The 12,754-nt window shown below is 39.2% G+C and overlaps 1 protein-coding gene across 4 annotated transcripts in view; it reads right to left on the minus strand.

Moving 5' to 3' along the window:
* Pot1a (protection of telomeres 1A) overlaps positions 1 to 12,754 on the minus strand; it is a 65,338-nt gene that overhangs the window by 21,047 nt on the left and 31,537 nt on the right. For all 4 annotated transcript variants that reach the window (XR_377283.3, XM_006504956.2, XM_006504955.2 and 1 more), the window contains 2 exons: positions 10,539 to 10,829; positions 6,533 to 6,688 (listed from right to left, as the gene is read on the minus strand). Coding sequence is in view for 3 of the 4 variants with exons in the window: in XM_006504956.2 (XP_006505019.1) it covers positions 6,533 to 6,688; positions 10,539 to 10,829 (447 nt within the window). In the remaining variant the exon portion in view is untranslated. The remainder of the gene's footprint in view (positions 1 to 6,532; positions 6,689 to 10,538; positions 10,830 to 12,754) is intronic.

The raw sequence follows: 12,754 nt of genomic DNA on the forward strand, positions 1-12,754 counted from the left end.
TTTATCACAACCGTGTAAAACACATTATGTGAACTCAAATATGGAATTTTGAACTAACTAGTCTTCGTCATTGTCAGCTATTTTTCTAAATTTAGTCAAATCCTCTTTAACTAGAGAACTGAAGATTTTTCTCAATGAAGAATTCAAATAAGAAAACATATTAGGGTATTCAAAGACACTAATAAGACCAAGTGCTGTTGTATTGCTTCTAGTATCAGCTATGGGGGAAAGGCAATTTGTGCCTGCATTTTCAAACACAGCCCAGGCAACCCCATTTTAATAAAATAAATAAAACCAAGACATTCACATCTACCCAAAGGGACAAACTAACTACAAAATATAAACTGCATATATTTTTATGTAGTCTTATGAGCAAAAAGGAATGAATAAGAGGAAATTCAATTTCTTTGCATATAAACAGTATTCCTGAGTATGTGATGAGAAGTCATCTATCTCCTTTTCCCCACAAACTCAGTACAGTTGTGACAACATTAGAAAACAAGCATCAAAGGGTGGGGTCGAAATGGGGTTGCGGGAGAGAGGGAGGTAGGGAGGGGAAAGGAGAGAGAAAGAGAAGGGTAAGCAAGTGAGTGAGGATTGCACTCTAACCCTCCTTGTTAATCTTTAGAACTATTGGAGCAAAGGCAGGAGAGAGGAAGTGAGCAAGAAGCAGCCACACTCCCAGCACGACTCTTTCCCCTCCACAGTCGTTTCTTCTCCGTCCTGGTGGATGTTCTGAAGAGGGTAGGCAGGAGGAGGGATCCCGCCTACCTTCCCCACATGCCTTTACCTGCTTCTTCTACATCAGACGTGGAAAAGGCAAATCAGAGGTTTGGGGAAAATTTGTAAAAACTCAAGAGAAATATGTACTTTTCTGTGGACTCTAAAGTGAGATACTAGAATAATAGATATTAAAATGGCTACTTTGCAAGTGTTTTAGAATGTTTATCACATCTGTCTTTTTATTTATTTATTAGTACAGCATTATTATAGCACAGATGTTGATAACCTTCAAAGGACTAGAATAAAAGCTGAGACACAGGGAAATGATCTACATTTGCTAAGCTATCTGAAACACAATTTCATTGATATTAAAATTTAAACTTAAAGGAGTTTCAGCCGGATACTTCGGGGTCTTCCATGACATCCGACATCTACATATTCCAAAAATGTGTATGGAAGATAAAAGCCACGATCATTCCGAAGAGCAGGACGTGGGGCAAGGCGGAAGTAGAATGAACACTCTAAGGAGGACACTGAGCACAGCTACTTGCTAGAGAAAGACAGGGAACCTGAACTACAGAGACTGAGCTCAGCAGGGGCTTAAGAAGGTCACACGTGCAGCTCTATGGGGAACGACTGTGGCAAACTCTTCAGGAGAGAATGGGAATGGGCAGTGTGCTACTTATTCCGTCTTCCTCACTACACTGCAGCGGCATTCAACATGTACAGACTGCGCCTACTTCTCTAAACAGATCCCAAGAGTCAGCACGACAAACTGTTATTATTACAAACGCCTTCTGGAGGCAGCACTGGATCGTTCTATAGCTTGACTAAAGATTATGAAATGTGTCGGATGATCTATTATGTTAAAAAATTGTTTAATCTTGTTACAACATTTTCCCCGAATTTACAAGCTAAAGAATTACAATAAAAAACATAAAGGTGTAGCCTACTCTGGAACAAAGGTTTATTTAATAAGTAGATAAGCACCTACAATATATAACTAGAAAGAAATCACAATGCCAGTATAAAAGAGTATCCTCCAATTTTTGCTGAAAAAGTAGGTACAGTGCAATGGTTTTATTTTCTCCTATAGCTAACTATAATTAATAGGCCACTAAATGACAAAGTGTGATATGACTACATATGTTTTATGCTGTTGTAAGAATTGTAGCATGGTAAGAGCGCACTGTTTATGGAGGTCGATATCATGCTTCCTAACAAAGTCATTATTAAAAGCACTTTTCCTGCTCCGATACAAGTTATGAAATTATCCCATGCATGCTGCTGTGAACATCTGTCTTGAGATGCCGACAATAAGGTATCCACATCAATGACACATGACTGAAGACTTCTGATTGACTTGTGAGAAAATGAATAAAACTTGTCCCAAGGAAGATTACATAGTTATATCACACCCAGAGAAGCCTTTGCATCCTGATACAGCCCTGCAAAGGCTACAGTGCGATGATGTCCGTGAGAGAAAAGACGAGCCATCAATTTCCTTACTTATGCATGCTCACATCACCCTCTAGTGGACCATGCAGAGGATACATGCAGAGGATACGACATCATGACTAAAAACCCATTTACAATACTGTTGGACTGCTTAACCAGCAGATGGTCTTTAATCCTCCCTGCCCTCCCCGGAGAGCCTTTGCAATGAGCCAGTTGAGATTTAAGGAAGAGAAGCAAGCGGGGCAGGCAGAGGAACATGTGGAGCTAAGGCAGGAGCACAGGGAAAGCGAAGTGATTTCAAATGATCCAAAGATCAAAGCAGACAATGGCGCTGAGTAAAAGTGCACACCCTCTCTCCTCACTAAAGAACCAACCCTTCCTGCGTATCATGAAAACTTTCAAATTGAGACCGATGGTTATCACTGTTTCCAAAGAGAGTCAATCTGTGTAGACAGAATCTTCAGAGAAAAATTCAAAAGTCTATCTTCAAAAGTATTTTTCCCAAGTCCAGGGGTGCCTGCACGCACATACTCGTGTCTAAAAGATAAGACGACACAGTCACAAGCCCTGGCCCTGCCCTTCACGCTGTTTACTGATCTGAGTGAGCTAAAGACACTCTGTAACGCAGTATGAGAGTGCCAGGGTTTTCTGCTCTAGCACATTTGTTTAACAAAAGGCAACAGCAGCACTGGGCTGCACGCATACGGTTTTATTTCTGTGTTTTCTCCTTGTTTTATGGATAGATTGAAATGATCTACAGCTAAGATCATTTCCTTTCAATGTTTACTAACCCTGGAAAAAGACACTGCGGCTTGATCTTGTGAATGCCTTACTTTGTCACATAAAATGGAATGAAGCCAGCAGCTCTTCTCTCTTGAGACAATATCCAAGCCACTCTGCATATTGTCATTCACGATAGTGTTATCTACTACAGGAGAATTTAAAAATATATAGGTAAAAATTAACAAAAAGTATTCTCTACCATTTATGAATATAAATTTTTACGAAAAAGTGCCAAATTTCTATGGACAGTAAGAAAGGTCTATACAATATACGAAACATTCAAATTAACTGTGTATGCTAGAGGTGGTATAATACTTAAGACATAGTCCATGTCTACACTCTATCAAAACAATTCAGAACGTTTTAAGAAATGAAGTTAGAGAGCTGGAACTGGAGTTAGAACCTTAGTCATGTGCCTATCACAGAGCTTCTTGACTTCACTGGGACAGACCTGTGAGGTCAATGTCCAATGTCTGCTGGACACAGGGACCTGTGATGACTGGGACCGCAGTGTGTACTTCCCCACAACCATGCAGGAATAGAGACTTCTTCCTGGCTGTCTGGAACCTGGCAGGACCCAGAGCAGATGCTGCAGACTCTGCTTTCAGATAATCAGACTTTGCTCCGGCAGCTATCAATAACTCAAAATCTATTTTTGGAAAAACAGATGAGCAAAAAAGAATTCAAGGAGCTTCTAAACAAAATATGTGGCCTGAAGATATTTCCTTTATTGAATGTGAAATTTTGTTTCCTAAAATAACTTGAAAACTTTAACAATACAAAATATTTTGCTTCATACAAATTAAGGAATGATGAAAATTCACATATTCCCATTGCTTCTAGTCCTCTAAGCAAATTACAAGTGGACATTACAAATGAAAAAATAGTATTAGCAGATTTACATATACATGTTGTCCAGATGCTACCCACTTAAATAAAATAATTTGTCATTATTATTATGTTGGAGATGCATACTGCTTTAGAGATGGCTTTCTAATGGTTAAAACCTGAAGCTCAGGCACCATTTCAAAACCAGGGTATGAAGACATAAGTGCCAGAGACACAGGAAGGTTGCTATGAGATTGTGTTTCCTAGCAATATTGGTGAAGAATGTGACTACTTTCTGCTCTTGTCTAAAAACCCATAAAGTCATGCCAGCAAGGCTTGCAAAGTATGGTCTCAACCAGGATGATATCAATAGGCATGCTAACATGGAAAAAGTAAGTTGACAAGGTCTGAAAGTCAGAGGAAGATCTACAGACAACCAAGGAATTCGGATAGCAGGAGAAACAGTCTTCCACAGGGAAGAAGGCATCCACTGGTTATCTAATACTGTGCTGGTTTGAATGAAAATGATCCATATAGTCCCATAGGGAGTGGCACTATTTAGGAGGTGTGGTATTGCTGGAATAGTTATGGCCTTCTTAAAGGAAATGTGTCACTATGGGTGGCTTTGAGGTTTTAGAAGCTATAGTCAGTCCAGTGGCTCATACTCTCTTCCTGCTACCTGATGCTCCCGACATAGAACTCTCAGCGACTTCTCCAACATATGCCTGCCTGTGTAGCAACATGCTTTCTTCCATGATAATAATGAATTAATTCTCTGAACTTGTAAGCCAACTCCAATGAAATATTTTCCTTTATAAGATTTGACATAGCCATATTGTCTCTTCACAGCAACAGAAACTCTGTAAGACAGATGTTGGTACCGGGGACTAAGGGATTGTTGTGATAAGGCAAACCATGATTTTATTTCCAGGAATGTAGACTTTGGAACTTTGGGTTAGGAAAGTGGTAAAATGCTTTAAGTGTAGCTTAACAGGCAATACTAGCAGGAACATGGAAGACGGGGTGGTGTAGGTGATTTGAACTGTGGGGACCCAGCCCAGGGGAGGATAATATTCATATAGGGCCTAGAGATCATTCTTCTGATATTTTGGTGAAGAATGTGACTACTTTCTGCTCTTGTCTAAAAAAAATCTGCATAAGGCTAAATGGAAGAGCTATCAACTAACTAAAAGGATTAAAGAAAAGCTTATGGCCAGGCACAGTAATGCACACCTTCGATCCCAGCACTTGCAAGGCAGAATCTGGTCTACCAAGTGAGCTCCATGACAGCCACGCTTAGGCAGTGGAGGAAATCATAAAACAGAAAACTGCTGAAGATACAATGCAGTGAGGGAGCCATGTTTCAGTCCCAGCAAGCAGCAGCTCCTGGCAGCTTTAGACCAGGAAAGAAGACTGGAGTTGTGACATATCCTCTCTATAGCTCAGGAAAGCTGCTGAGACAGGCATACACCACAGGTGTCCCTGCACAGAGGCATACAAGGCTACTGTGTGAAACTTTGAAAGTGAAGTCTGGACTGTCTTGGAGACCACCAGATGCTGAAGATACCAGAGCAGTGATACCTGATAAGGAGGGTAGCCAACAGGGAGTCAAAGACACCTAGGAGAGTAAAGTGGCTGCAATCAACAAAGCTGAAAGGAGCTGGAGATTTGAAGAGTGCTTTGACATCAGACAAGGAATAAAGTTCAGAGTTTGTTTTCAGTCTTGCTTTGGTATAGTATTTCTTCATTATGTTCTCTTTCTTCTGTGTTGGTAATATCTATTCCGTGCCATAGTATGTTGGAAGTATATAATTTCCTTTTTGCTTTTGAATTTATAGATGATTAATTGTTTAGCCTTCCATGAGTCTCAGAAGACACTCTGAACTTTAAATGGGGTTGAGAGTGTGATAGACTATGGGGTCTTTTAACGCTGGATTGAATGCACTTCTGCATTATGATATGACTATAAGCCTATGGGGGCCTGGGAGTGAAATATTGCTGTTTGAATGAAAAAAGCCCATATAGGCCCATAGGGCGTGGCACTATTAGGAGGTGTAGCCTTGTTGGAGTAGGAGTGACCTTGTGGGGAGGAAGGGTGTCACTGGAGGGAGGTTTCAGAAGCCAGGCCTAGAGGCTCACTCTTCTTGCTGCCTGCTGATCCAGACACAGAAATCTTGGCTCCTTCCAAGCCCCTTCAGAGCCCCCATGCTTTCTGCCATATTGATAATAGGCTAAACCTCTGAACCTTAAACCCACTCCCAATGAGATGTTTTACTTTGTAAGAGTTGCCATGGTCACTGTGTTCTTCCCAGCAACAGAAACCCTAAGACAAATACCAAAAGGCAACTCTGAAAACATATATGCAAGAAACATTTATAAGGATGGAACAGATACTGTTTTTATATTTAGAAAATACACACACACACACACACACACACACAAAGCAGAAAAGGCCATGTAATTTTAAAGGCAGCAAGGAATAGGGAGTACATGAAAGCGGTTGGAAGGAGAAGAGAAGAGTTAATCATGCAATTATATCCACAAGTAAAAAAATTTTAAAATGTGTGTGTATCATATTCAAAGTTTTTAAATTTAATTTAGATATTCATTTTATAAGTTAAATCTTGAAGATAAATAAATCTGAAGTTAATTTCTATACACCAAATATTACTGACAGACATATACAAAACTAAAAAGGATATAAAAACAAAATAATAAGCATCTGTCTACTTAACATCACCTCGATGGATCTCGCCACTTGAACGTGGTTATCGTAGACTAGAATGTCTACCACCAGACTCTGTAGCCGTTCGATGTGACTCAAGTCACCTTCAAAAGTTAGATCTTGTGTGGAGACTCTCCAGGAGGGAAGCACAGTCTGGGTTCCATCCCATACCTGCCGTGGAAAGTAAAGCAAAGCTTAGTGCTCTTTATCCAAAGGCAGTGAGTGAGGCAAGCGTAAAATGAATCGCTGTATGTTGTTGAGTATCCAGTACCTTAAAACCGTGTATAGCCATCTGTGACTGTAAGAGGGGTAATTATGAACTACTGGTGATAAGCAGAAAAATGTGCAGATACAAAAACGAAAAAGTCACTGTATGATACCAAATAAAATATTAACTAGCTGTGGGCTTTGGTTCTGTTCTCCAATACCACACCCCTGCTCCCCCTACTCTCCTCTCCCTCTCTTTATCTCCTCCACTATACCCATCAGCTCTGAGTATGTATGGCTTCTGGTTATTAGAAAAAACAAAGATATAAGGCAAACTAAGGGAAAAACATTAAAATAATCAGATTATACCTGCTTCAAACTGAATATGAAGAAGTCAGAAGCTGTTTAAAGAAATTTGAACTTAAAATTATTTTTTTGCATCTACATTGTATGAACAGAGTAATAGAGAAACAGTGGGATAATGCTTTGTTTAAAGATTTTTTGAGGGCAGGAAAGATGGTCACAACTAATAATGCATGTAGCTGTCATAGAAGATATTAGTTTCATTTCCTCCACCAATGTCAGGCATCTTACATCCGACTGTAACTCCATCTTTAGGGGATCTAAGACACTTTCCTGGCCTTACCAGACATCTGTATAAACGTACACATACCCTTATACAGATAATTAAAAATAAAGCCTAGATCAGACTGGCTTGTGTACGTGACTGTGGGGGATTGGCTTTTAACTGTTGATTGAGGCAGGAAGGCCCTGTCCACAGAAAGCAACATCATTCTTAGGAATGCTGTCCTGAACCACGTAAGAAAGCTAACTGAGTATGAGCGACTCCATAAGCCAGCAAACAACTACCATCCTTCCTGACTTCTGCTGCACGTCCTGGGCTGTGCACGGGTGCTACATCTAGAGACAGTGCGGCCTGGAGCATGATGTGTTTACTTCTTGCTTGAGGGCCCTTCCTGACTTCCCTCTGGACTGTGAGGGTAGGTATATGTCAAATTGCTCTTCCCTGCCCTAAGTTATTTTGGGTTAAGGTGTCTTATCAAAGCAACGGAAATGATACTACAATACAGAACTACTAAATAAACCTGAAATCGAGTACTAAAAAAGGGACCAAGATTACGATTGTACTAGGACTGAAAGGAAAAGATTACATTGCATACTAGCAAGTGTAACTTAGAATAATGTCTATTTTCCTGTCTTTAATATTTGATTTAAAGTTATTTTTGATGAATAAGAAAATCAGTCATTATTCTAGTCCCTCAAAGTAGTTAAGAGCAAAGACTGCCATTCATTCTTCGCAGACTAGTGTCCCTACCTTAAGCACACGCTCGGCATACAGATGTAGATATATTACTACACAGACTACTACTAAAGTCTCTTTTAGGAAGTTTAAGTCTACAGTTGCACTGTAGAGTCCTAGAACATTCTAGCCTACAAAAATAGTTTACACAGTCAATTACTACAGTATTTTTTTCTTTCCAGGTGTTGACTAAATATAAGGTAAACTATTATTTCAAGTATATTTTTTCATACACTTAAAATGAGAAATTCATGAAAACAACTTTAAATGATTTACAAAGATTTTTAGACATATTAAGCTATCCTCAAGAGAGCTGTGCTAATTTTCTTATATTTATTTCTCAATGCTGAATTTAAAATAAACTCCTTGATCTTATTAAGAACCGCTAATGTTCAAGCATGGAGTGAGAGGAGCTTAGTACATTGCAGCCCCTGACACTTGCAGTCAATAGCTTCTGGAGGAGGAAGGATCATTCTCTTTGGGAATGCGATCATTGGTGGGTTTTCTATGTCCCAGTGAATGGACTCACATTCAAGGATATACTGGCAAAACTAAACGATCTTAACGAGTTACTGTAAACCAAACAAAAACAACAACGGACAGGAAAAGGCAGGAAAGTGTGAATGAGATGCTCTGTGGGGATGGATGAGGGATAAAGGGAGAAATGGGAGGTGGATATAATATTTTATTGTATACATTCATGAAATTCTCAAAGAGTACAACTAAAAAGACAATATAATAAACCTTTCCCCCAAGGTTGGCCCATCAGATAATGGATTATCTACTAAAATGGGCTACAGGCATATATTAGTTCTTTAGAAAAAAAATATGCATTTTTGACTGTATCAGCTACAGAGTAGTAACAGGTGCTCTCTGCAAAGAGCCAGTGTTTTCGTTCTTAGTAATGTTCAATGTTTAATAAATGGCAATGTCCTTAACACATTGCCTAGGGAACATAAGTGATTTATTTAAGATTCTTTCTAACTGTAGATGACTTTATGTTTGTTTGGTTTAGCTTTATTTTACTTTATTTATTTATTTATTTTTGAGACAGGGTTTCTCTGTGTAGCCCTGGCTGTCCTGGAACTCACTCTGTAGACCAGGCTGACCTCAAACTCAGAAATCTGCCTGTCTCTGCCTCCTGAGTGCTGGGATTAAAGGCGTGCACCACCACGCCCGGCTGGTTCAGCTTTATTTACTTGATGCATTTAACTTTCTTTATAATAAGATTTTATTTCTATGCTTTGTTCATATAAAGCTGTCAACTTCAAAAACATGGTATTTTATTTTATTCAGTGATTTCTATTTTCACTGTTCCTTTAAAATGTCCCAGCAGTAACCGCAATGCTAGTCCCTGTCTTGTCTAAGGACTATGGTACTGTATTTCTCATCTAATTATTCCAAATAGAGACAACAGAGAATTAAACAAGGATCTCAGCCAAGGAGGTGCTGCTAAACCCCCTCTATCATACAGGCAAGCAAGGAGAAAGATTAAGTAACTACCTTCCCTAGGTTTTTCCGTGGTGTAGGAGTAAATGAAGATTACATAGTGTTTATGGGACTGCATTTTTTTTTCCTTGCTGATTTAAAAACAAAACAAAGATACCAACAAACATTTTAAGGTTATTTACGCCCATTCCCATGAACCAGGCAGTGAAAGACATGGGGACAAAGTAGGCCATCATTGGGAAGAGAGGCCCCTTAGTCTTGCAAACTTTATATGCCCCAGTACAGGGGAACGCCAGGGCCAAGAAGCCGGAGTGGGTGGGTAGGGTATAGGGGACTTTCGTAATAGCATTTGAAATGTAAATGAAAAAAAAATCTAATAAAAATTGAAAAAATAAAAGAAAGGAAGTTAATGGATAACAATAGAGGTGACTTTTTCTTTTCTAATTTTGTTTTTTGTTTCTTTGGTTGTGGATTTTTTTATTTTGTTTTGTGTTCTTTGTCTGTTTTTGAAACAGGATTTTTCTGTATAGCCCTGGCTGTCCTGGAACTCACTCTGTAAACCAGGCAGGCACAAACTCAGAAATCTGCCTGCCTCTGCCTCCTCTGCCTCTGCCTCCTCTGCCTCTGCCTCTCTGCCTCTGCCTCTCTGCCTCTCTGCCTCTCTGCCTCTCTGCCTCTCTGCCTCTGTCTCCCAAGTGCAGGGATTAAAGGCGAGTGGCACCACTGTCCGACCTAGAATTGACTTTACAAAGCAGCAGAAATCCTAACACAAAAGTGTCATTGTTCTGTAACTCATTATTATTAAAAGAAGTGAGTGTCAGACTCTTCCTGAAATTCATACTTGATGATACTATTTTTCTCTGAAGGAAAGCACAGGAAAATGCAGGAGTACAACTATGTAAAAGGGGGGGGGGGTGTCGCAGCAACAATACATTCAGTTAAATTCAGTATGAAAAGCAGTCTACAAACACTCTCAGAATGCTACCGGCTCCTTAAAGGCAGCCAGGTGGCACTAAAGCATGATTTCGCGTACTTAAGGCACACCTTTAGAAGAAATGCTGTGGAATCCACTTGTGCTTTACCCAGGAGCTGACAGGTCAGGTCGTAATACTGCATGGGCTGCGCATCGCACAGCTGCACTAAAGTTGAAGACGCCGAGATGTGCTTGGATGCCCAAACCCGCAAAGCTTCTACCATTTTTTGGTCCTGAGGAGTGAAGCTAAAAACTTTGCTGGAAGTGCGTGCTGTGACAGGCATCCCTACAGTCCCTTCAAATGTCAAAGAGGCGAAGCCAGAGCAGTTGATTCCCTGAAGCTCATTTTTATACACTTGGATCTAAGAAAGTGGGACAAAGAAGAAAATGAATAAAACTCAGGAAACAGAGACACCGGAAATTACATACATTTTTCTGGTATAAGTAACAGAGTATTTTTTATCCATTGAATTAGCTCATGAAGCAATATAATCAATTGATAATGTCAAAATACACAACCATGCAAAATTTAAAACATTAAGAAAAATTTATACTTTAGAAAAATAGTATCCAAATCCTATTAAACTTGCATTGTTCCATGTATGAGTTTAACTATAATTTTTGATAAGGTGAAGGAATAGTGTGATAGTTATTTATGTGGCATAGCAAAACCCTGAAGACACAAACATGTGAAGTAATGCACACAACAGAGGCTAAGGCATCTTGATGACTGAATACGCTGAACCACGTTGTGAGGACTTTCTCTGTGTAAGTCTGTGGGCTCCTTTACAAATGTACACCTAGAAAATACATAGTATTAATATTTCCTTCATGAACTCACTTGCTCATAGGAAATACTTCCATATACTTTAAAAGCTCTGGTAATATTCTATGACTGAAAACAAAGTAGTTATTTCATTTTCTGGTTGCTTGATAAAAGAATTTTTCCTATACTTGATCAATTTGCATCTGTTTTCATATTTAAAATGAAATTTGTAGGCAGCATATATTTGGCTCTTGATATTTATTGAACTTATATTTTTGGTAGTAGTCAAGCCTATATAAAATTATGGTTATGTGTAAGTCTCCTCTACCACCTCACTGTTTTACTTCTCTTCCTCACTCTTGTGTTTTAAACATGTGGTTTCTATTGTTCTTTTATTCCCCACATCTGTATTCTTGATGCTTCACTTACTTTCTTAGGTATGAATAGGTTCTCGGCATCACAGTGTGTACAGAATCACTACTGTTGCACTAGACACTCCCTGTTAACTTCCCACCTCCCTCTACGTACTCTGTACTGCACAAGCTTGACTGGTCAGAGCTGTAATTCCACCTAATCATCCCATCTGTCCCGTGGATACTGGTTTGTACAAACCGACTGCTTTTGCTTAAGGCATGTACCTCTTAGTGAAATTATTCAGATAGGTCAAAAACCGTACACACTTACTTACAGTCAAATAGTTTTGCAAGTTCTTAACCAATTTCTAGTTGGAAAGGGCCCATGCTACTGAAGAGTCCTTCAGTCTAGGTGCATCGATCTTTACCAGAGATCATTGCTATTGTTGCCTATATGCAGTGTGCAATTCCTATTCCAGCTGATTTTAAGCTGGCTGGAGCTTTTCAATGTTGCCCCCACCCATTAACCTTTTAAGAGTTGTCTCACTGTCTTAAGCATATTTCCCCCTTTCATTTTCTTTTCTCCTGAACTTTAAGCTACACATTACATTATGAGATACTGCTGCAAATGTCATTATGGTCTATTTGTTTCTATCTACTATGTCTTTATGCCTGGTAGCATCACTGTTTCTACCTTCAGTCAGTAATCCTTATTAATGCGGACCGTAGAGATTTTTCATTTGTTGTTCCTTTTAGATTTAGTTCTTTTTAGATCTCTTTGGTTTCTTGTTCAGTTTCTATTTCTCTGTTTTGACTGTTGATATATTTTTACTTGTTTAACATTTAAATTTGCTGAACATACTTTAATTTTTTAAAAAATAAAACTTAGAATAGCTACTGTAAAACTGTTTAAGAGACTCAATGTCTGAGACCCCATGGAATGCAGAGTCCATTTACTTTTTAAAAACTTTCTTCTTCTAGCTGTTGGTAGTAAGCACTTATTCTCATGGTAAGCATTCTGTTCTTGATGACTAGGAACTAGAGAGCAACACCTCGAAGGTTCTGAAGGCTGCCTCCTCCTATGGACAGAGTTCTCTTCCTTTCAGCAAGTTGCTAGCTGAACACTAAAACTGACAAAAGACTGAATTTATGCTCTCTTGTCCCCCAA

Source organism: Mus musculus, chromosome 6 (assembly GCF_000001635.26).
Source record: "Mus musculus strain C57BL/6J chromosome 6, GRCm38.p6 C57BL/6J".
NCBI lineage: Eukaryota > Metazoa > Chordata > Mammalia > Rodentia > Muridae > Mus > Mus musculus.